The following is a 25776-nucleotide window of genomic DNA, read 5'->3' as shown; positions in this document are numbered from 1 at the left end:
TCAAGTTTTAACAACCTGTGTACGTGATGGGAAATGAAGAACCTTTGGATCTTGGGCCTTATCCGTAGTATCATTAACTCCTTGCCTGGCCACGTTTTTGTTGTGTTGCTCCAGTGGAGAAGTGGGTCAAGGAGCGGGGGTTAGCTCTGCATGGTCCGGTGGGCGCAGGGTCGTGTGTCCAGTGATGCGCAGAGCTGCACCCCGTGGCACTATTCCTGCGGGCTGCCCCTTCCCAAGCGCCCCGTGTGCTGGGGCAGAGGGTGGATGGGCAGGAGCACACGGGAAGCGAAGGGATGAGGCTGTGGCTGAGGGCATAGCCGGTCTCCTGGTCACCGCAGGGGTTGTTACTGCTGCGGCTGCAGCCCCGGGGGGCAAGAACCCCTCCTGCCCGGCCGGCGCGGTCCCGGCGCTGTGATGTGAGAAGGCAGCCCCCCCGCGGCGGGGGAAGGCCGGAGCCCCGGGTCCCCAGAGTCTTGGGACAGAGCCCCGCGAGCCCCGGGGCTGCCCGAATTGCCCTCGGTCCCCTCCAGAAGGGCCGGGCAAAGGGCCGCTGGGCTCGGGGTGGGTGGTTGTGCGGGGGGGCAGGTGCCGCGTCCCCGGGCGCTCTCGGAGCCCCGCGGCGGTCCCGCGCAGCGCGGAGGGCAGCAGCGATCCCCCGCGGGGAGACGGGACCGGGCAGCGCAGCGGCCCTGGAGCCGGGGGGTGGCCGGGGCCCGGGCGGGGGGGCGGCGAGCGGGGAGGGCGGGCGGGGAGGCGGAGGGAGGGCGGGAGGCGGGCGGCGCCGGGCGGGCGGCGGGCCGGGCGGCGGCGGCCGGTGGGGCACCGCGCTGCGCCGCGCCCCTCCCCGGCGCCGCGGAGCGAAGCGGAGGTGAGCGGCGGCGGGCCGGGACCGGGACCGGGACCGGGACCGGGGCGCGGCGGGAGCCCCGCGGGTCGGGTGCCGGTACCGGCAGGGTACGCTTGTGCCCGGCGCGGCGGGCTCGCTCCGCCCCCGCCCCCGGCGGCGGGGGGCACGGCGGGGCGGTGCGGGGCGGCGTGCGGGAGCGCGGCTAGCCCGGTGCTGCCCCACGCGTGAGCGCGCCGCGGTGTGTGGGGTGGGGGGCGGCGCGGCGCGGCCGCCCCGCGTGAGGAGTCGCCGGCGCCGCTCCCCTCCGGCCGTCCCGAGGGTGGGAACCCCTGCGCTCCGGCGGGGCCGTGGCCCGTGGAGCTCCGTGACTGAGAGGGTCCCGCGGCTCTCTGCACTAGGCATTATTAAAGCCTGCTCGCCCTTCCGCGTGGGAAGTTTTTGCCGGCAGGAATGCCCTGAGAGTAGAGATGGGAGATAAAGTGTGAAGGAACTTGCAGCGTTGGCTTCTGAGTAAGGGAGCGCCTAAAATACAAGTTTGTGCTTCAGTGAGGGAACTGGGGAGTTGGAGCCTTCAGCGCTGGTTAGCTTAAAGCTTTAAAACATTGAATTGTGAGAGGAGAATTACTTGGAAGAGGTCGGGACATTGTTTTGAAAATAAGTGCTTAACAGTGAGAAGAAAAATGGAGTGTGATTATCATCTCAAAAAATTCCAGTCTGAGTATTTCACTCTTGACTGTGGTTGGGCTGGTAAATACTTTAATTCTAGGAGGATGTTGCAAAAACATTAGTTAATGTACATCGTTTAGCCACCAGAATGTTTTTCATGGTTTCTCTGATTATATGTACATGAGCATTATATATTTTATACATAATTTTGTAATCTTATAGCTGCAGAGACTGTAAAGATATTTTACACTATATCTGCTTTGTATATGCATGCAGGCAATTGTTTTATCCTGTGACTGTTGCGCTTAAAATATGATGCCATATCATATCACTCAGAAAAATGGAAAATTAGATTTGTACCACAGACTAATATTGTGGAATTTCTGCTTCAAATGTCATTTGAACAGTGGTATGCCTTTTACAGTGTGTGTATATTTGTTTTTAATATTGCAGATGCCTTTTGATTGCAAGACTGCTGAGATGTTTTGAGGGCTGCCTCTCCTTTCCTAACCATGAACAGTTCAAAATCACCAGGGCTGGCTGGATTTGGAATCTTGAAAAACACAACCTGCCACACGGAGAAGAAGATTTCAGTTTTCTTTTCAATAATCTTCATGACGGTGGGAATTTTGTCCAACAGTCTTGCAGTAGCAATTCTCATGAAGGCGTATCAGAGATTTAGGCAGAAATCGAAAGCCTCCTTTTTGCTTCTTGCTAGTGGTTTGGTTGTCACAGATCTCTTCGGCCACCTCATCAACGGAGCCATTGCAGTCTTTGTGTACGCATCAGATAAAGACTGGATTCGATTTAACCAGTCCAACATTCTTTGCAGTGTTTTTGGCATCTGCATGGTTTTCTTTGGTTTGTGCCCACTCTTCCTGGGCAGTGTGATGGCTGTTGAACGGTGCATTGGAGTCACTAAGCCAATATTTCACTCTACAAAAATGACTTCTAAACATGTGAAAATGATGTTGACTATGGTATGTCTGTTTGCTGTTCTTATAGCTTTGCTGCCTGTTCTTAGGTTTAGAGCCTATCAAATTCAAGCATCGAGGACCTGGTGCTTCTATAAAACAGAACATGTTGAGGACTGGGAAGACAGATTTTATCTCTTACTTTTTTCTTGCCTTGGGTTACTGGCCCTTGCTATTTCATTCTTGTGCAATGCTGTCACAGGAATTACCCTCTTAAGGGTCAAACTTAAAAGTCAACAAAGACAAGGCAGATCTCATCATTTTGAAATGATCATTCAGCTCTTGGCTATAATGTGTGTTTCTTGCATTTGCTGGAGTCCATTCCTGGTAAGAGTCTAATGTGTTTGCCAATTTTTAATGCACAGCACTGTATAAAAGTTATACTTTTTTAACTCCAGGTTTTAAGGTGCTTTAGCTGCAATAACGGCTCCATTCACTCCTCAATGTATTAATTTTACATCATATTACCTATAATGTGTGTACCTATGCATCCATAACAAAAATGGTAATTATTCTCCACTTCTGATCATAAGCAACATACACTGAGTAAGCTAAATGTATAGGGACTGAGGACTCTGTTTCCTGTGCTGTGGAGCACTCAGTGGTAGCAGAATGGTGGCTAGAATAAATCAGAGCAAATATTGAGCTTGTCCAAAAATTCAGTGAAATCTTGGAGTGGCAGTCTTCTGTTTAGTCTGTACTGTGGTTCATATAATTTTTTTATTTATGGCATTCTGTTCGTTATTATTACGGTTTACTGCTACTTGTGAACTGTGTTATGGAAGGTAACAGTTAAGAACGTAAAAATCCTCCACTCCATTAGCAGGGTATTAACGGTATTAAGACTTTAGAGTCATGTTAAAAAACAGTGGTTGACACTGGGTTAAAATAAAGTTTAGATTTAGACCTAACCAAGCTGAGTTTGTAATCTGGACAGCTGACTGGCGAAGCGGCTCTGTGCAGTTGTTGCGCTTTCTCAGCTGTCCCGGCTGTAACTTAGGACTGTTTGCTGGTAAATGCTCTGACTCTTCCAAAGCAGAAGTGTTGCTCATGGTAGCATGTGCTCTATCAGTGAGCAGGGTCAAAGGAAGCAAGGATTATGATAGGGAAAAGGTTTTGATGGCCCTGTTGTATGATGCCATTATAAACCTGATATCGACTGTGAATCTTTTCACTTCAGTAAACCTGACTGAAGAAAATTTATTTTTTTTATTAGGGTGAGAGAGGTTAAATCTCAAGTAATGTGAGAACTTAATTTCTTTCTTAGAAATAAGGTCCCATAGTTTTCCACTGATATGAATGAGGAGCACTTTTGGTTTGAGTTTATAAATACAGAAATTTAAATCTGAGATCTGAATCAGACCCAGCTGTATCTCATCTACTCACTGCCTATGGTATAGTATGGAGTTATCTGAACTAGTTCTAAATTAGATACTGATATTACCTTCACTGCAGCAGTTGGGTATATCTGGCAGGTAGCATTTAATTAATTAAATCACAGACTTCCAGGAGAGAGTCTGGATATAAATCTCTGCATCACTGAAATGCACAAAAACTCTTTACATTTTGTCCAATGCACACACAATTTCTTGAGGCTTGCTAGAGAGGCAGCATAGTTTAAATTCATGTTGGCTTTTGTCTGTGTTGTGGCTGTAGTGTATAAAGCATAAACAAAGTCATCAGAACAGCATAGCAAGTTTTTGTAGTGAACTTCCTTTCAGTTACTTCCAGACACCTTCTGAAATCTGTCTGGGCAAGCCACAGAAGGGTTTTTGAGAAAAGCAACTCTGGCTTTACTTTTCATGAAAAAATAGTATATCGTCATCTGGTGACATTTATTTTCAGATATAATAACTGTTCTTAAAGGTTGAAATTAATGTGATTTTTAAAAAGCCCTTGGGTGTCAAAAGAGCTATAGACTTTTTTAATTTAAAAAAGATACTTTATTTATTCAGCATATGAGGGAACACGAAATTGCAACTATTGTGGTTGTTTTTTCAGTGTTGGCAATTTTGTTACACCTTTCAATTCTTATTAATTATAAAAAATATAATTTTAAAAATCTTGACAATCATTAACAAAATCACAGCAATACTTTTGTTAAAGTATTTATCTAAGCTGTAGTTGACAATGGATTATTTTCAGCAGCAATTTTTTTTCAGAGTTTGGTGTTTTCATCAGCTAGGGATGCAGACCAGTGAATGACTTTTTGCTTAATTTTGTACTTGGTAGTTTTTGGGACTGTGTTGCAGAGGGAGGTGATACACAAGCAATTTTGGCTCATTGGATGGCAGATCTGCTGGTGCTCTCTGGGTTCCTGGGTCATGACACTTTGTTTCTTGATCTATTTTGAAATGAGAAATCAACAAAATTAGCCTGGCAGTATGGAAGATAGTTCTGCAATATGGCCAAATTTATGTTAGAAAGGAGAAAGTAAAAAGAAAGTAAGTGTAAAGTAGGATTTAGTTTTTGGAACAATGTTTCAAGGAAGTGAACAATTAGTGTTTTAGCCAAAGAGTTGGGTAGTGTGGGAGATACAATAGGACAGGGTCCTTGGTAGGTATTACCTTTCTTAGCTATTAGATTTGTAAAGTTTACATCAAAGTTAATTCTCTGAATTACCCAATCTTTGTTTTGATAGCATTCTGTTAACTGAATACAAACAGAATTATAAGTGCAGTGTTAATTTAGCAAGCTTTATTGGACTGCGGTGGAGCATACAGATGCAGTGGAATAAATCTTTGCCTGGAACATACTGCTAAAGTGCTACAATAAAGAGATATCCCGGATTTATCAAGGCATATGATTTACGATGAATTGCTGATCCAAATCTACTTGTCTGATTTACCTGAAACCTCTCAGGGCTTTCAATTTGTGAAATAAGTGGTTTACATTGTGTAATATAATCAGCATATATCAAAATAAGTATTTTTTGAAATAAATAGAAGCAGGTGTTCGTAAGTTAAATTATTTGGTAAAGTAGGTAAATACGTGCTTATTTTGCAGTCATTTGCTTGTTGAATTTTTTCTCAAAGTTAAATCTAGAAGTCAGTGTCAGTCTTTGAATTGTGAATTTTGCCCATGTTTTTTATCCCAAAGAGTATACAGAACAAAATGTTACTTGAGAGTGAATTGCTCTGATATAAACCAAAGCGATAAGAAACCAAACAAACCTTTGGAAGTGAAAGCTGAGGAATGCAGTGCAGTTTATGCCACATATGGTTTGCAGATACAAGTCTGGATTTATTTGGTGTGATTCTTCATCTGATAGGGGGTTTGCTTTGTTGATTTTTCTTCTGGTTTTAATCTGGTCTGGTGTTATATCAATTGTCATATGTACATGGCTACCAAAATCAAGTCTATCCAATACTGTAATGCAACTGCAGATTGACTTCACTATTAGATTTCCTCCCCCCCCCCCCAATAGAGTTATATATTCAGTCACTGTCCTGTGACTGGTGTAAAATCACCTTTAGAAGATATTAGAGGCCCAAGACCCTGCATCATCCTTTATGGTGTCTGGTGTGGAACTGAACTCGACTTCTGCACCTGCTCAGTGGTAGTGAACTTGTTTTGGTGCCTTTGTATATGTCTGGGAATTTATATATATCTAACATTTAATATGATATTTAATAATATACAATATTATAATCAATCACCACCTCTGTTTTTAGACTCCTGGAGATCTGGAGCATTTTTCAGAGCCAGAGCCCTTGGCAAGGCTCATGTGAAGCTCTGCCTGGGGCTGTTGGATAGAGACTTCCTTCTGATTTATTTTCTTCCTTCTGATTTATTTCCTGAAGCTCCATCTCATCTGTTCCTTAAAAATTAGCAGCTTTTTCAAGTTTTCTGACACTATGTGTGAATCTTTCCTTAATGAAGTACCAGAATGAGGGGTACTGCCAGCTACTTCCTTTTTGAGGAGTTGAGAGTGGGAGGGAATTCACAAAAAAGTAACAAGTGAAATTCATGAGTTTTCCAATAATGCAAGTAGTCAATGATTTGCAGAGGCACATTTGTTATGACAGTCCAAATGATTTTGCTTTGTAATGGGTAACTCCAGGAAAATATGTTGTGAAGATAGTAACATCAACTTCTCTGTGCAGTAAGTCACCTTTTTCATCCTTGCTGGAGTCTTAGCCCTTTGCTAAGGATATGTGAATTTTGTTGGATAAATTTGGTCCCTAGGTATTGGATTCCCAAGGAGAATTGTTGGACTGGAGCGTTTTGTGATGAGTATCTCCGATGAAATAGATTGTTATATAAAACTGGTTTTTGGCTGTGACTTGAAGTCTGGCCTCTCATGAAGCATCTTGTTTTTTGGGGCTGTCTTCATATGAGCAAATTCTGATCAGTATGTCAAATTCTGTGGGGCTCAAGGGATAAACGTATTTTAAATTTTGTTCTTGGAGTAGCAAAGTGATCTCCCTGTAATTACGGATAGGAGGAGTTTATTTCAGAGTGAATTTATCTACAGGAACAAATTATGGTATGGAGAAATGTCTAATTCTTTTCATGTGTGGAACACAGTCTTAGCCTGAGAAAAATACTTTTACATTCAAATTATTCTTGTTAAGATCTTTTTCCATGCAGTTATCTGATTACTTTTGTTCCAATTTTACCTCCCTTCTACTGTAGAAAATAGCAACTCTGGGGTTTTTTTGAAAGATCTCAGCTGTTTATTTTATATGATTAAATCAGCTCTTACTCAGTTGATTTTTTTACTGCCTAGATTAATTTCTAGCAGTCTTTTCTCATGTAATCTCTTCCCTTTCCAATTTGTTATGCTAATTGCATCTCCCTGAACTCACTCTGCCTTCTTCTTGTCCTCAGATTGTCTCATGCAGAGAGACTTCAGGGTTGGTTTTCATGCACGTAGGGCTACATTTAGCTTACAGATTGGTGAATCACTCCAACCTAGAAGCTGCTGGAGCTGGTGTGAGTGGTCCTTTCAGTGAATATGCTGCCAGAGGAGGTGAGAAGGACAGTGGTGCACTAACAGGGAGGTTCTTGGTGGAATGTCCTTACCCCAGCCCACCCCACCCTGGTTGCTCCACCAAGTATTTCAGGTGCTGAGACAGGCTCACAGTTGGTATGTGCTGAAGGAGGTCAGTGGGTTGCAGGTTTTACACTAACTAAATTCCAGGCCACGTAGTTGCATACAGTATAAGTTACTTCGTTGTACAAGGCAATTCTCTATGCATCTCATTTTAGTGTTTTTGTATGTGTAGTCATGTATATACACGCACATTGATGCTTTACCAGGAGTTCATACCTGTGTTACCCTTGAAGTGTTTCCCTCTATTCTTGTTTTCTGTATTCTTTAATAATCTGGCAGTTTAAATTTCCCTTATACTACCTTATGCTTACATGTGCAATGGACATCATGTATATGAGCTCATTGCTTTATTAATACAGTTTCTATGCCTTCAAATATTGCTGGTTGTATCATCCCTACAAGAAAATAGTTACTTGAAAATTTGTCCCTTCTCTTGTGCTTTTGTGACTGGTGATTTTCATAATCAGAAAATGCATCTGAAGAGAAGCAGATACAAGATGTCCCAAGATGCACAATGTCCTGGGTTGAGTGAGTGGTGGAGTTTTTTGGTGGCAGGGGAGGGGGCTATAGGGGTGGCCCCCTTCAAGAAGCTTCTCACAGGGGGCCGCCCCTATAGCCCCCTCCCCTACCACCAAAAAGCTCCACCACTCACCCCAGGACAAGGTTCATGCTTTGGCAGCGAGGCTCTTGTCTCCATGTACAGTACAGACACCCCAGATCTCATGGTGGCTGCTCTGCAGAAGTATATTCTCTTACACTAGCAAAACATGCTGTTAGTCAAAGCTCCAGCCTCCGTGAGCTCCTTGTGCCTGCATAAGCACTGTCAACAAGCAGAGTGATCTTTTCTTTTGAAAAAGAATGACTTAGGCTTTCATTTTCCAGTCATCTGTTTCTGAAGACTGAGGGAGATACTCTTAAACATGTTTAGTGAACCTTGCAGCCTTGAATGCTGTTGTAAAAGTTACTTTCACTGGGTAAAACCACATTTGTCTGTATTTTTCAAGATTCATACTTTAAAGAAGGTAACCAATGATAATGACTGTGCTGGCTTTTGTAATTGAATTCTTGTCACGTTTTGCTAGAATGGTTGTCTGTTGACACCATACAAACACAGGATTTGTCAGAGTGCAGAAGATGTGGTTCGAGTTGGGTCTGGACTCTGCTTCACACCCTGCCTGTGGCAGGTGGCCGGGCACAGGAGCAGTGACGTGCTGCAGGACCTCCACAGGAATACCCGTGGGACCTTGTCATTGCATCTCTTGGGCCGGGTGCAAGCCCATCTCTGGAGCCCACTTCTGCCACGATGGCTTTAATAGATGAACCCATTTCACAGAGAAAAGAAAAAAGCTTTTTGCTAGCAGAAGGCCTGCTAGATATGCCTCTTTCTAGTCTGAAGCATCAATACAGTAATGGTTACTGTCGACTGCAAGTTGTTATTTCTCTTCCAGGCCTTGCTGTGTCAGAAAAGGTCAGATCAGGAGCGGCTGTTTGAATAAAATGCTCCCTGAGTTCCTCTGGAAAGAATAAAAAATCCATATGAATTTGCTTGTCTCTAAGGCTACACTAGAAAGAGGGCTCTCACTCTCCCTCACATCATGGCCTTTTAATTGCTTGCCAAGTTTCTCAATACAACTGTTAATGCTGTGCAAATTCAATTACTATTCTTGCTTGAGTTCCTCTGAATGAGCTTTTGATGCTCAAGGTTAAATTGCTTAAATGTTAGTGTCATTCTTATTGCCCAAAATGTTATGACCCAAAAGATACTTTGGAATAAATAGTTAATTTTAGGGGTTAAGAGGAACGAAAACACTCATTTCGATTGAAGCTTTTCAGTCTCAAGGCAGAAGTGTCTTTTTAGCTTAGTTTCCCATGGAATGAGTTTTAAGCAGCAGCTCAGACAATTTGAGTGTGCTTTTGTATGTCACCATGAAAATACTCCATGGCAAGAAATTGCAGGTGTTTTCAGAGAGAGGATAACAAAGTTTAACGTAATGCATTTAAAAATTAAATCCACCTATTCAGATGTGTTTCTGTGATAGTAGAAACCCTTGGATAAGATGTTCATACCTTTTTTAGTACTGGTTGTAGAGATCTTCCTTTTAATTTCGACTCTTAAGAGGGACAGCTCACAAATTTCCACTAGGATAGATGAGAAATGGAATGAGCATCATTTTAAAGTATACCCACCTAAAATGATACTGGATTTCAAAAGTATTGTTTCAATGTTCAGAACTGGTCTGTTACTATTTTCATCTCTTACAGTTTGTAGAGATCTTACGGGCGTTAGCCTTTCTGAGAAATATGAATCACTTAAAAAAAATGTTTTTAAGTGTAGGCCAGGCTGTAGTTTATCATAGAGTGCTTAGAAACTCTTTATTAATTGTAGCTATATTTGTAATTCAAATGTTTACTTCCCTCTCACAGAAGTCAGGGAGTTGAGCTGCTGAGATAGATACTCTCTCAACAGGGAAGAAGTCAGCGTATTGTCCTGCAGGAATGATATGAACCAGGGAAGGAAGAAGAGCTGAGAGTGACAGATTGTCCTTTACCAAAGGTTTTTGAGGAAGCACAATTACAGTTTTTGTTATTTATGTTTACTTGTGCTGCTTGCAAAAACTTATGTAAAGCCTGTTTCTGAAAATGCAGTGTGATCAGAATGCAATGAGATTGGTTTGTTTTGGAGAGAAAAGGTAGGGAAGGCAGGTTTCCAGTCATGTAGGAATATTGCATTTTCAAAAAACATGGTCTTGTTTTTCTTTCAAAATTCCATGCCACTTGATTTTTAAGTGTATATTATATGTGTGGAGTTAAACGATAAAGATCTATAAATTGAAACACAATATTTCATTCCAAATAGATGTCAGTGACTTTCACAGAAATTTTTTTTGTTGTTGTTTTTTTTTTTTTTTTTTTTTCAATTTTGAAGTTGCCTTCTCAAAAATTCAAATTCTGAAAACTTCAGCCAAATTAATTTGCCATTCATAATCTCCTCTTATTTATTCAATTGGTAGTTTTTGGATTCTGTGCTTGATATTAAAAAGTAAATTTGACATAAATTCCAATTTTGTTTGATATAAGAGCCCCCTTCCTATTTCCTAGATATTACACTTATTCATGTCTTTTTTGCTTGAAAATATCATACACTGCATAACCATTTTTGGAAAATGTCATACATGGCATAACCATTTTTGGATGGTTATTTTAGGAAAGCTCTCTTTTCTGACTATCTAAAGCCTTTAAATGGTAAACTTGTTGCTGAAAAGTCTCTAGGACAAATACACTCACATGGAACAATTCCAGGAAGTCCTTCATCCTCACCAGGTTTACATGGCAGACATCAGCGTGTGATATACATTCATATATTCTGTGAGATATTTATTATGGTGTTAATTCACGATTGTATGTTTTACATGGTGATTATAAATGCTTTCTAGCAGAAGTTACTTGTCTCAATAGCAGTGTAGAATCAATTCATGTCTGAGTGAGCGCATTGTTTGGAACCTTTTCTGGGAAATGTTTAGATTTAAAACAGAACAATAATTCTTATTTCATGTGCTTTTAAGACTTAAATTTTACATTAAAGCATTCAGAAATTGCTGAATTGCAATTTGGGTTACAAGCTCCCTGAGGAAGGAAGATGCCCACTTCCTGTGTGCATGCACAGGGTCCAGCAGAGCAGGAGCATGATCCCATCGTGGGTTCTGTGCATGTGCTTTTAGAAATAGTAATGGTCAGGTAGCAGAACATTGCAGAAAGGATTTACACCAGGAGTAACAGTAAAGTTTTAGTAATTGTGACTCATTCTTTTGGATTCATTCTCATATTGGATGAGGCAAAATAGCTGAGTGGCTGAATTAGCTCTAGCAGTGTTGTAGGTAATATACTGTCTCTTGCTGAAGGATTGCTCTTATTTAGCCCAGACAGAGCAGGGAGTAGAGAGCAGCTCATAAGCTTTCTCTTAGCTCCTATTTTTAATGAGCTGTGTGAAGACCTCATTCAGAGACACGTGCTGAAGAGTGGGTTTGAATGGCATTGGAGTTGTCTTTCTGCATGATTTCCCTAAGAAGGCTGAAGATGAGCCTTTGTGTAAGGAATGTCCTGAAGCGAGGTTTTTAAGGCAATTAGGCCTCAGTTGTAAACTCCCAGAAACCAAAGATTACTTTGTCACTAAAGAACCGGAAATAAAATGACTGATCTCCAGCTGGTCCCCTACTTGCTGTCCTGGACCTGCCAGCTGCCTCAGGTGGCTTGAGCCCTACGTAAGCTGGCTGTGCATGGGCGGGAAGTTACGGGAGGGAGGGAGGGAGGATGTAAAGGATGCAGCGAGTCTGCCCGTGAACAACCTTGTCACTCATGACCAACATCAGCACATGAGGACGGATGTGGGGAGGAAGACTCTTGTGCTGGAGGGGATGTAGCCAGCTGTGTTCCTTTCTGCCTCACTGCATGGAAAGGTGTTAAAGCAGGAGGTGAAGCAGGAAGGAGGTGAGGAACTATGTAAGTGGTAGTAATTTGCTTTAGGATTTACAGTTCATTAGTGAGTTGGAAATGAAATTAAATCCGCTTTTTACCAGGAGCGTGCATTTGCAGTAGTGAGAAATAAATCACTCTTAAATGGAGATTTGATTTTTCTCTTCCCTCTGCCATGTAAAGGTGATTCAGCTGCACAGCAGTCCCATTTAATTTATTTGCCAACATTAAAGAAAAAAATAATTATATAATCCAACCTGGTAAATATATTGATAATTCATTAGCCCTGATATTTGTGTTCATAGCTTCTTAGTGTACTTCTCCAGAATGATATACAGAATGTCACTTTAATAAAGGTTAATTTTAAAAAAATAATGAGGAACACATCACATAATCCGTTGCCCCCAGCCAGATTGGCAAATACTGCAAATCAGATATCACCAAGTCATTAGGTGACTGACTCCAATCCATCTTTAAAAAGATTTAGTTTTCCTTCACTATGTCTGTTGTATGTTGCATACATGGTAAGCTAATATATTTTTTTTTTTTTTTTTTTTTTTTCTTATTATTTTCCCCCTATACCCATGTAATAAACATGATAATTTCTCAGGTAGATAAACTGAAGGTCTGACTCCATTGATAGACAACAGAGTAAGTTCTTTACTTTTTTAGACCTGTTATTACTTGAGGTCTTGCAGGCTTGTCACACATTAAAGCCATCTGCATTCCTGAATTCTAGAAGAGGTGAAAAGACCACTATATATCATGACTGACTCACTGTGAAATTCTTCTCCCTTCTTTTAACACTGTTGATATGTATGGATATCTCTGGATTCAGTGGTATTTGCCCTGAAAGTCTGCACATATGTGCTGTTCCTCTGGAATCAGGGAGTGACCTGTCCAAGGAACTCTCAGAGAATTCAACCTAATTCTTGGGGTTTTTTTAGACAGAAGTAACAAATCTGAGAGAATTTAAAAAATGGCCATCTAAGAATTGGCAGATCCTGCATTCCCTGTAGAAGAACATTTTCTTGCTCTCAGAGCCATAAGTAGATTTGCCTCCAGTAGCTGAAGCTATATAATATCTCTCCTCAGACATGTAAATATAGTAGAGGATGACTTTAGTAATGAAGCAGTATGAATGTGGTGATGTATGAAAAGACAGTTCACTTCTAAGCTATTGATTTTATCCTGTGAACAACAGTAATTAAATGCTAAATTTGTTCTATAATTATGGACCTTTGCAGCTCCCTTTTCCACCAGGTTGTCTGTGTATTGTCTTTTTTTTTTTTCTGTATTCAGACAGTTCTCTTCCTCTCCAGTGTTATATGTTATTTGTCTCACTTTCCTTGGGTATTTGTAGGGTATTGATGAGAGAAGTTCTATTGCTAAATAATGAGAATATTTATTCAACCAATAAAAAATGTGATTTTTTTTCCAAACGAGTGTGAAAACCTGAAAAAGCAAAGCAATAAGAGAAGTAATAGGCCATTTCCAAGGTTTGAAGCTTTACCCAACTGACCCTAAACGAAGAATAAATTGATCCTGACTATGTATTCTTACATCCCTAAATGCTTAATTATTTGATTTGTCTGTGCTTCTCAGGATGGTCCTTATTATGGAGTATTAGAAATACTCTATTGTTTTCTGGCCTAGCAGTTGTCCTGTAAAGTTTCTCTCAGCATTGCTGGATAAAAAATATTTTAATTTTATATGTAAAATTATTTTTTTTGTACAAGAGATTTTTGATATAGGTCTTGTTGTTAGGCAGCAATATATTCCTTGCTCTACGGAAGCAGGCTTTCTTGTAACTTCAAAACATGTAGCTCAGGAAACAGGTTGTTTATTTGACTTTGGTAGGGACTTTGGCAGGGACATCTTCCATTAGACCAGGTTGCTCCAAGCCCCGTCCAACCTGGCCTTGAACACTTCCAGGGAGGGGACAACCACAGCCTCCCTGGAAAGTTGACAGAAAATAAAAGCTTCACTTTCAGTTAATGTTTGTGAGTTTATGCACACAAAAAAATCCTTCTGTTTATGAGGCTTACTTCATAATTGCATTCCTGCCTTATACAGAGCATGATAATGCCAAAGGCAGTTAATAAAATATAAATAGGGAGTATAACATTGTGGCACTTTACATTTTGTTCAGTAATTTTGACAAATTCTTGCATACATAAAAGTCTCATTTCAAATGATGTTTCCAAATGTTTGTTCAGAAAGTGTATTGCTATCCATAAATATTTTGCATAAAGCTGTAAAAACACAGATGGTGAAAATGTCACACTTGACTCTAATGGCACAGTAATGGAGTGCAATAGACTGTGAGTCCTCTGCAGACCCGCGCCTGTGTGACGAGAGCAGAAAGCTCAGAGGAACTGAACAGCCTCAGTGGAGAGGGATCTTACAACGAGGTCAGGCAGAGCTGAGCTACTGGGTGGCAAACACCCACAAGGACCTTAATTTAATGTCATGGCTGCAGTGTCATGTATGTGCTGCTATGCTGCAGTCCTTCCTTTGGCGTGCAGTTGATGTGAGATCTGCCCTACCAATTCAGAAGGGTGCTTGGACACTCCGTTTCAAGGCTTTTTATCTTGCCAACATGAGGCAAGGCACATGTGTCCTGAATGGTACCACATTCATCAAGCAGTATCATTGGCTGGTGAGAAATCGCCTGGTCACAGAATCTACTGTATCTGAGAAAGGAATATTAGAAACTGTTTTCATTTGCTCTGTGGAAAATGTAATGTTTTCCTGTTTTCTCTATACTTTTTTGACTTTTATCACAGCAGTACTGCTTTGGGAACACATCTGAGCACCTTTAGCTTTAAAATACCTCCAAAAGGTTTACAGAACTCCATTTTAAGGGTGGTAAATATGGAGCACATGAAGGCTAAATAAACTTCTAAAAAATGTTTTTGCAATCTCAGCTACCTCTGGTCATCTGAAACTTTTCTGTCTGTTTCTCATTTGGGTTCTGTGTTTCCCAAGAGAGAATGTGACCCTGACAGAGGAAAGGTCTTTCTCAGATGGGCTGTCTTTAACAAGATAATAAGTAAACTTGCATGTTTAGGGATGCATATCATGGCAGGTAGTAGTAACCATCCTTGATTTACCTGTCTTGGAGTAGAACTTGATTTCGGGAGGTAGACACAGCTTTTTCCCAACTGAATAGTGAGCCAGTGGATCCACTCTTCAGTTTTAGTGGCATTATTATTTTTTTCACAGAACTAAGAAAAGGGGACTCCCTTATTTTGCTGCTACTTCTCAAGAGCTGATCCCGCAAAACTTTACATACACATGGAAGTATTATGTATCCCCTTAAAAGTACCCTCTGGACTTTAATGTAGAGGAAAACTTGCTAAAGCATTTTGTCTTCTCAAATTCCTTTTAAATACACATTTTTATAAAATTACTATGCTCAGTTAAAATTTACTTGCTAGGCCAAATGTTCATCTGATATATAAAAGCTGAAGGTATGGTTTGTGATTTTTTTTTTAAAAAGGGAAAGGAAAATATTAGGGGAAAAACATGTTGTAGATCTATAACATAAAAAGCATTATGGGGCATAAGAAGTAAAATGTGTGTACTAACATTTTGATAGCAGAAGTGGTGTGCTACATATTTTTCTTGGAAGCCGTTGTTTTTAAACTGACTTCTATAGAATCACATAAAAAATAATATCAAGTATACTCAGCTTTGTTGAAACAAATGCTTGGTTTATACACTGCAATATCTATAAAGCAATGATATAGGTGATTTGCTGTCAGTGTTTCTTTTCTAATGGCTGTTCTTAGGAGATACAAAATTATACACAAAATGTGAAGATAGATACATTTTGATTTCTCCCTCCCTCTCTTCTGCAAATTTTTTTTCTTAAAGTTTATATTTATAACATACTACAAACTATCATCTTCTATCAGCTCATGCCTATAGCAAACTGCAGCTTCATCGTAGCATACATGAATAATGGAAGTTCCAAAAACTTCTGGAAAATCAAAAGTATGTAGTGCCGCCTTGACTTGTGTGAGAAGGGGATATGTACCTCTATATAAGTTCTCTGCAAATACTGAAAAAAAACATGGACTTTCTTCCACTAATGGAAATTCTCAGGACTGCTTGTAATGAAATCCAAAGGAAGAGGAAGAGGTTTGGGACAGTCTGCAAGGTTCCCACAGGGAAGTGGAGCCTGAAGGCTGAGCTACAGAGGAAGAGAATTTCTGATATTTGTCTGCTCTGCTTTCCATGTCAATCTCTTTGTGACTGGTTTTTATTTAGTTTCCTGAAGTCAAGGATAGAACCTGGATTTAGAGCCTATGTACTGAAACGCATCAAAGTAGCATTACAGTTTGTTTTATTTCCTAACTAGCTGTAAAGTCTGCTTCTTGTTTTGGCTGGCTGTCCTTGAGTACTAACAGGAATGTGACTAAGCAGCACTGCCATTTAGCTTATTAGTTGTTCTCATATAATTGAGATCAAATTGGAAGGGAAATTAAAGTCATGCTGTTTAAATTTGGAGAGTGGTGTGAAGCTTTGAGCAAATTTTTTGCAGTTTGTTGCACTGAGCTTTGTCCCTGAGGGAAATGGCAATTCTCTGATGCTATCTACTAGATGCAAAATTGTAGAAGTCATCAATTTCAAAGTGTTTTTAAAACTTTTCCATCAAACTTTCTGGATCTTGCAAAGTGAGCTTTGGTTTTAGTGAAGCCTAAAACTGGACAAAAAGGATGGAGAAGTTTAATGTATTTGTATCAAGTCCTTGATTGACACAAATTTGATTTCTCTGTGTTTATTTTTAGGGACAGGGAATTCTTAGGTCTTTCCTTAAACCATCAAAGATTAATATGAGCCAGAGTAACTTTAAATCTTAAAAGTAGGTAGCCTTGGTTTAAAAAGTCACTTTTACATTTATGCTTTTATAGTTACTTTCCTAAAGAAAGTTTGAATTTTATTGGTTACATCATGTGATACTTTAATTTTTTTTTTTTGCAAACCAAGGAGACATACTACAGCTGTGTTCATATAAACATTGTATAATTCAGAAAAATGCTGCTTGGATTTTTACATTTCTAAATATGTTAGAAAATGTCATGAGTTAAATTTATTATGTAGCAGCTGGGGATTAATTTTTTGAGTCATACTGCTGAATCTGCATGAATATTAAATTCAGTTGTGGAGATCAAAGACAACTAGATATGATGCAATCACATTGCCTCTTTCCACTTCCCCACTTGTGTACTGTTGGCTACAGAGGACAGAATTCCTTCATCACACTAACCTGATGGACCTACAGATCCAGTCCATCCTACCTCTCTTCAGCTGGAGTTTAGAGTTTTGTTCTAGAAATCATCAGGTGACTTTAGAAAGGCTCTGGTAGCCAGGACATGGTCTCCCCTTTGCCCTGCCTTTGCATGAAGTTGGCTTCAGTTGCTTGCCATTTTCTTATGTGTTTTCTCAGAAGACATGGAAGAGCTCCCAGCACAGTGCAGGCTCTTTGGAGGAGTGAGAAGCTGTCTCACTTCATACTTGGAGACAATGTGATGGTAACATGTCTGTCACTACCATTGCTTGCCACAAGTGTTTAGGAAGAAATTCCTCATGCTTGGGGTTGGAGTGAGATTCTCTCTCTTAGTCCAGGCCTATACGGAAATCTCAGCCTCTCAGAACTTCAGAAAGTTGGGATATCATTTTATGTTGGTTTTAGTGATACAAGAAAGGAAAAATTTTTTTAATTTCTGCATAACACTCCAAAACAAGTAATATGTCTAGAAAATTCTTATTTTATGAAACAAAATTCGTAGATAATGTAGATTTTATATTATTATTTCCAATACAGGAATTCACAGCTGAGTTGCTTAAGCATTTATCTATGTACATAAAGTCTACTTGCTACTTGTGAGTTCAGATCTATTATTTTTTGTAAATCCAGTATTCAGAAGAGGTAACTTAAATGTTCTGGATGAAGCTTTTCCAAGTATCAGAATCCATAAACTTACATACCAAATTTCCTTGTTCTTCTGATGTACTTCATGTAAATCCATAATCAAAACAGCAGTTCTTTGTGTTGAGACAGCAGATTGAACAGCAAACAAATGGATTCACTTAGAGTTGACTACTACAAAAGAGAAAGGAATCTCATGAGTTTGCTAGGTAATGTATGAGAAGATAATACAATTTTACAAAATCTGGATGAAGCTACTTTTCCTAGATGGCAATATCTACTGTTTCTTCCCAGACATGAAATTGCATTGGATTTGGCATTTATTAACTTTGCAGAATGTGAGAGAAGAACAAGAAATGGAATTTTGAAGTACATCAAGAAGCAGATTAGAAAGCTATATATGTGTATTAAGTCAAGTATGTGGTATATTGGATAAGAATGTTGGTCTATGAGCTCTGTTGTGCTGTCATTTGCTGCCCAGTTCTACTTGCATGAGTAAGGAGTAGTCCATCTTAGTTTGGCTTGTGGTGTTGGACCTCTAATAAAGAAAATGTAGGACTGTCCTGAGAAAACATTCTGTACAGAAGCCAAAGGAGTTGTCCAAGTTTGGGTGGGCTGCTGATGTCAGAGAGGAATGAATGCGCCCAATGGTTGTGGGGTGAATAGCAGGTTCAGGGAACTGACTTGTAAGTGTTTGCATTGGCTTGGTGCTCAGACATTCCTCCTCTTCCTCACACCAGTTCCCAGCTGTGTTTCTGCCAGTCTTACCAGCTTCCTCAGGAATGTTCCTAGGGGCTCTTTTTTCTACTCCCATAGAAGTCCAGACAGAAATGCTTCATCAGATGCTTAATCAAGCAAGTACAGTCTCCTTTTATGCATTTACTCTGTTCCACTCAAGTTTATACTCAGATATGGTGACCTGTAAACTATAGGTAGGACCTAGAAATAGAGAGAAGCATTTAAAAAGGAGTAAAATAGGTTCTGGAATCTTGAATGGTAGTTTTCTCTCAATTAATTATTATTTTTTAGTGGTTGGTTGGTTTGTTTGTTTGTTTTTCAGTGTATCTTTCTGAAAATATGACCCTCTGCACTTGGATAGATTTGCCCTACCTCTCATTGCCCAATAAATCAGTGTACTCATACCATCAGTTGTAAAATATCCTGTTTCTTAGTTAAATAACTGTATCACTTTAAAGGCTTTGGAACTGAAAGTCTTGCAGTGTTTCATCTTTCTACCAAAAAAGTCTTCATGTGCTTTTAACATTAATAATAGAGAGAGATAATTTACAGCCCTCTGGCAGATTCCTGGCTTTGCAGAGTCAGGCTTTCTTCACACAGGAACTCAGGTTACAAAACCTCAGTATCAGAAAGCCTGTGGAGGAGGGCTCTGCAGGGCGGGAGCCCCAGGGTGTGTGTTTCACTAGGGCTGGTGTTTCAAAGCCTAGGTTGCAGCTCTGCAAAGCCAGGAGGCCAGCCGCAACTTCCTGGGCTGGTGTAGCTCTTGGGTATCCTCTGCCAGAAGCAGTCCTGCTGAGCTATACTGGAAGACTAATGACTCCCCCCATGTGAAACTTGGCTCGGGCAGTGTTGTTGCTGGTGGAGGTCTGTCCACGTGTAGCACCTCCATAGGTGAACGAAACCCTCTGTGTCTCCATTGGCAAGAAGAGGGGTTTTGGTGGCCTTTGTCACCATGGCTTAACTTTTCCTAGAAACCTCTAAACCCTCAGGTGTCAATAAATTGTGTTCTGCTGCAGCTTAAAAAGTGTGAACCTTCTTGATGAAATCAAGGGGCTGTATTCCTTATGCAGACTTTAATTTGGAAAATATGGAAAAATAACTATCTTTTGTAAAAATGTTCTCGTCTCTATCCTTGAAAAAACCCATCCCTGGAACAGTCTTGTCATGCTTTGTTAGCTCAAATTCTGGATAACTTTTTATTCCTTGCTCAAATTAATCCCTGGTTTTGGAAGATACTCTCTGGCTGGTTGCCATCCTCTGCTCAAGATTCAGCAGTAGTTCAGCAAAGACACACGTATGTCCCATGTGAAACATTAGAGGATTTCTAGGATTATAAATGTTACGTACCTGAAAGTATTTATTTTACAATTGAGATGCATTGATGCTGTGAACTTGTGAAGATTAGAGATAATCTTGAAATGATTTCATTCATTTACATCTCTCTTGGTGTATCTTTTTGATGTATAACTTTAAAATGTTCCATTTTCAGGTGACAATGGCCAGAATTGGGATAAATGAGAGTCGTTCAAAGGAGACCTGTGAAACAATACTTTTTGCTCTCCGAATGGCAACATGGAATCAGATTTTAGATCCTTGGGTGTACATTCTTCTTCGGAAAGCTGTGCTTAAAAACCTGTACAAGATCACAAGGGGATGTTGTGGTGTGCACATCATAAACTTACACGTGTGGGAACTCAGTTCCATCAAGAATTCTTTGAAGGTTGCAGCAATATCTGAGTCACCAGTAAGTTCCAAACAAATAAACCTACAGCCGCTCAGCTCTGTGGGGCAATAAAGTTAAACACAGTATACGAAGAGATGAGTTAAATACAGTATATGAAGAGATAAGGGAGGCAACGCTCATACATGGGCAATGCCTTAAAATGAATTCCCAGGCTCAGTGGTTTGGTATTTGTTTTAAAATGTGAGTGGTTTTCTTTTGTTGCTTACTGGTTTGATATTGCTACTCCAAAAGATGCACTTGAATGTTTTCATTCCCTTTAGAATACATCCCTTACAAAACTGGTAGTAGCATGATAAAACATCATGTATTTCTTCCTTCCAGGTACTAAAGTGAACAGGGTTCCTTATACTCCCCACCAAATCCTTTACCTTAGCAGGCTTCTTAAGAACACATGCAAGTGCGAAAGTGATCTCCAAAGTGATTTTTAAAAGGGGGTAGATTTTATCTACCAAATCCTTTGCAGAGTCACTGCTTCCTAGGGTAAAGTCCACCATCCTTTCCATAAGAGTAGTCTTTGCTTCTAGGCATTGAATTTTCCAGTTGGATATATAAAAGAAGTTTTGCTTGTGCCCATCATATTAAATGATCCAGTTTGCTTGGTTCATTGACTTGACCTCTTAATTATTTACTGTTCCATGAGTTCTTGGGAGAGCTGCAAACTTCATCAGTGCAAGCATTCCTTTCAAATCACTGACAAAACATGAGGTTCCCTGTGGGAACACAGAAGCAGATGAGCTCAGCTTGCTTACAGTTACATTTTCAGGTCTATTGGTGAGTTTTTAGTCTTTTTAACAAATTTCGTTGAAATTATCAGGCAGAAAGCTGTCGTTAGTCTGTAAAAAGAGTAGTTTGTTTTTTTGTTTTTTTTTTTTTTTTTCCCTAAACTGAAGGAAGTTTCTTGAAATGTTCCCCTAATGCATATACTGAAATGCTCATGAGGTACATCTGCTTCATTTGTAAAAGGTCACATGTGTCTCATGAAGAATGTGTGTGACCAAATGAGCAACTCTGCAGGGAACTGCACTGGGAATGTGGGGATTTTTGTGAAAGCAAACTGCACACTCAGTTTTTGCAGGGTCTGTGTCTGAAGAGCTGAGGTCATTCAGTATGTTTGAAGGTACCAGAAGGTTTCTAGGACTTTACACAGGAGGTCCTTCACCTTTAATGCTGCTAAAAGAAGCTTTGGTTTTTGTGACTATTCTATTCAGAAGCAAAAATAAGATATCAGAGACTTTGTAGCAGAGAGATTGTTTTAAGACAGAAATATCTATGTTATTTTTACCTACTTAACTTCAAATAACTACATTAGTGAATTGTTGATATATTTGGACAAATTGGCTAAAAACTGATTCACCAAGAAGGCAGTCTGAGGGACCAAAACTATTCACAATCTACAAATTCATGTTGTATGTGAGAATAGTTTAAGTCAGAAAATAAAAAACCACAAGGTTTAAATATTTCAACTTTTTGTTTTAAAAGCTATATCCTTTTTGTTTTAAAAAGGTTGAAAAATAAGTGGGTTAAATAACCCTGTAATGAAATAAAATGGCTTCACTTACTGTAAAGAATTTCTGTATGTGATTTATTTTCTCAGTCACAGAGCTGATAAACTGTGGACAGATTGGATGCTGGTAGAAGCTCTGCATTGTTGCTTCGTGTGGGTTCTGCTGAAATCTGTAAGTGTTCAGTCAGTGCTCAGTTTGGCTTTTCCATTTCACAGAATGTGATGCCAGTGTATTTGTTGACATAAATTATTTGTTCTTTATGGAAGATTGTTGTTTTAGCAGCTGCAAAAAATGTTCGTCTGTAAATTGTTGATATTTGGTCGGTGAATGAAGCTCGTCAATGATCCATTTTGTTATGTGAATAAATGTAGCTTGTGTAGTTCATACTGGTTGACTTGTAAAACAAAAGTTTATATGTATATGTGATTTCTTATATTTTGTGTACTAATACATATTGAATGTAAATTGCAAAGCTTCATTAAAGTTATCAAACTGTATCTTGAGAGTCATGATATTTGTAACAGAAGAGAACTGCAGTTGTTAAAAATAATATTTATGACAAAAAACCTCACACAGGATTCAAGCCAGCCACTGCCATTCACATCAGTTGTGAAGGGAGAGAGGAGGGCGAGGAGAATTCAGACCGGAGGTACGAGTTTGTACACTTCACTGTCACATGAGCAGCCCAGTGCAGTTGGTGATCTAAGGCAGACAAGGTCAAGTTCTGATGATCCATGCTTAGAAAATGCAAATAAAAGTGGAGCTGAGGGAGTTTGGTGTTTGGAACGAAAGTGTTTTTGTTCAAATATCTGCCAACATGTTACACAGACTGATGAGTTTCACATACACTATGAATATTGAAAAAAAAAAAGTGAGTTTTGCTGTTAATATTTTTTCTTCTCCATTCATATGGTAGCATGCAGAGACAGCTCAGGATATAGTCACCCAAGTATCTGTTACCACTGAAAGTGATTTGATTATCATTGTGTTTCATCTCACACGAGAGCCAGCAATGCACTGTATTGTATGAGTAGCAAATTATATGTTTTATGGAATATGAGATTACAAAAGAAGACAATAGGACAGCTTTACACTAGGATCTGAGTATTGCCCAGGCAGGGAGAAAAGGGCAGTCTGCTTAGCAATGTGCTGATGATCTCTTTAGAGGTTGGCTAACGATGTGAGCAGTCACAAGCTGCCTATTTACTGCTAGGCAGTAATTAGTGTCTCCAGAGCAGGCAGGGGCAGTAAGCATTCTGGTGGGAAGAAAGTGAATCTCATTTCTGACTAATGACAGAGGAAATCCTCAGGGTGGGAGAATATTTTAACCTAATTGGGATCTTAAGCAACGGCAGGTTATATAAGGAAGCACTGAGGCCCCAGCCTGGGCTGAATCAACCTGCTGAAGCAAAGAAAACACCAGTAAAGTGTTGTTCATCACAGGGATTAAGCAAATATCTGTAGTTTGTTACCTAGATATAAAAATGGAGAGCAAGGTTCAAGGTCTTTTTGATCTGATTCTTTAGGAAAAGTGTCTATCTTGTGTGTTTATTTTCAGATATTTGTATATAAGTGGTTTTATTACATTAGTCTGATGTGTTAGGAATGACTTCAGGAACAGCAATACATAGAAGTTCTGTAGCCATGGTGACCCTTTAGGACAAGGAGTTGGGACCTTTCAGATGCACCTTGCCTGCTGATACACTGCTCCAGGACATTACTGGTGGCACAGCATACTGCTGATTAATTGCATAGTTTGGCATAAGATTTAATTCTTAGCACTTAGGTTCTGGGAAAAGCACTCAAATCCCAAGGGAATTTATAACACCTATTGCGACTTTTGTTGCTTCCTAAAAAAACTCAGCTGCTTTTCAATTTAAATTTCTGTGATCTGGCTCCATGAAAAATGCAAAACTGGTCTTTGATTTCAGTAAACAATGACTTTCAATTCAGACCTGCTGCATTATATTGAGGAAAGTATTTACTCCTTGAACAGACAATGTTTTCTTGCTAAATGTGAGCTAATTTTAATACTTAGTAGGAAGTCTTAAATGCTAACAGTGTAATGCTGTTCCAAAGATGAGATAAAAGAGGGGCTATTTAATATGAGTAGTTGCATTTTGTGTTCTTAGGAGAACCCTGAGTTTACTACTTTGTGATGAGGAATAACTTCAAGGAAAAAAAACAGTTATGAGTTCCAGTACCCATTGGCTGTCAGATAGTATTGAGTGTGTAGCTCAGGTGGAAAATATTGCACAGCAGTGCTATGTTGACTGATTCAGTAACAACATGCTTTTTATTCTCACATACATGACTTTTCAAAGGTGGGTTGCTCCTTACCAGTGGATGCAGCAATGTGGAAAGTGGTGATGACGGGTATTGTGTGTCTTGTCTCAGACACTGGAGCTGGGTAAACAATGGGAAAAATAACTTATTTGATTCTCTACATGGAACAACCACTATCACAGCTCACTTGCCTGTGACCATTAGAACACCCAGTTGGATGCTTTGGAAGGAGACTGTTTTCTGTTGTAAATACAACTCAGACTGTCAAGTAAATGATCCCTTCTACACCAAAACTTTCACCAGGCTGTTGTTACCTCAGCTTTTTGGGTGCTGGGGTGCTTTTGGAGCGAGCTGGCTTATCCATGGCTAGGAGGACAAGGTGTCTGGACACGTTCTCTTCCTGCTGCCTTTGCACTGTTTTTGGTGTTTGAATGCGCAGTGAGTTGATTGAAATTGCAAAAATGGAAAAAAAAAACCCCAAAACATGAGTTCAGGAAAAGAGAGAGTAGCTGTTTACGGGCATAATGAGTTGAATTGCTCTATGTTGCAGTGCCAGAAATTTTGCAAGAGCAAAGCAAAGGGAGCATGAGGGGAAGTGCATCAGCAAAGGAAAGGGCAATGAGGCCTCCCTTGCCAAGGAGCTGCTTTGTGAACCCATGCCCTTGGTGGGAGGAGATCAGACTGGTGAGCAGGATTTACACTTCCTTGTTATAGGAGTCTTAAATGTATCTCACAGATTCACTAACTCATATTTTCTTCAGGCTCTTCCAAGCTTTCTTGGTTGTTTAAACTAATTAGGTCACAATTTTTTTTGGTGAAGGTTGAAAAAGGCAATGACTGTTGCAGGTTTTTCTCTTATAATCTGTTACTTGTTATTCTCTGGTAAGTAGTAATCTCTACTTTTTTCTCATTTTGCTGCACTTTAATAGTGTCTGGCAAATTAAAACAGATTTGCAGTCTGACCTTTATGTAGCTGATGCTCTGATTTTATGCAGATAGATACAGTAGATACCAGTGACCCACAGTTTCTGGCTCAAGTATCTTAAGCCCTATGGCTGAGTACAAATTCTTATTAGCAGGCTTCCCTTTCTGAGATCTGAGTTAGCGAGTGTGCAGAAAGGATCCAACCCTAGCAGGACAGCAGAATGTAGGTATGAGTGTTTTTAGCTCCGTTTTCCATGCTTCTTCCAGTACTAAAAGAAAGGTCTAACTTTTTCCATTTATCTTTTTTTTTTTTTTTTTTTTTTTTTTTTTTTTTAAGGGCAGAAAGACCATAAGAAAAAGTCTCATCTAGCTCTGGAGAAATGTAGTAGTCTGATGACTTTTTACAGGTCATTTATGTTTAGAAGGAATGGGCAGTGCAACTGAAGAATGTACCTATTGGCAGAAACCTAGCAATTTGATCAGAGAGCCTGAAAATTATGCAAAACCCAAAACATTATATCTTAGTACAATTTATTCATAAGGAACAAGAAAACAAATAAACATAATTTTTGCAGCAAGTTACAGGAAGAATTAATAACACAAAAATACCAAATGTCTAGTC

General features: G+C 39.8%; 1 protein-coding gene across 3 annotated transcripts; it reads left to right on the top strand.

Annotated features, from left to right (window-relative positions):
* The first annotated feature begins 816 nt into the window (after nt 1-816).
* Nucleotides 817-22438, top strand: PTGFR (prostaglandin F receptor). 3 transcript variants are annotated; one of them, XM_033000619.2, is made up of 3 exons: nt 817-868; nt 1967-2814; nt 20185-22438. In XM_033000619.2, exons 2-3 carry the CDS (start codon nt 2026-2028, stop codon nt 20488-20490), a joined length of 1095 nt encoding a protein of 364 aa, XP_032856510.1. In that variant the 5' UTR covers nt 817-868; nt 1967-2025; the 3' UTR covers nt 20491-22438. The 3 variants fall into 3 exon arrangements, with proteins under 3 accessions (XP_032856510.1, XP_042663361.1, XP_032856511.1); XM_042807427.1 differs by lacking the exon at nt 817-868 and adding an exon at nt 1257-1357 and having other exon boundaries at nt 1967-2493; XM_033000620.2 differs by lacking the exon at nt 817-868 and adding an exon at nt 1257-1357.
* The last annotated feature ends 3338 nt before the right edge of the window (nt 22439-25776 follow it).

This window comes from Tyto alba, unplaced genomic scaffold, assembly GCF_018691265.1.
Source record: "Tyto alba isolate M040663 unplaced genomic scaffold, T.alba_DEE_v4.0 Super-Scaffold_1000006, whole genome shotgun sequence".
Taxonomy (NCBI): domain Eukaryota; kingdom Metazoa; phylum Chordata; class Aves; order Strigiformes; family Tytonidae; genus Tyto; species Tyto alba.
Note: the sequence above shows the minus strand (reverse complement) of the source record. Positions and strands in the feature narration are given on the sequence as shown.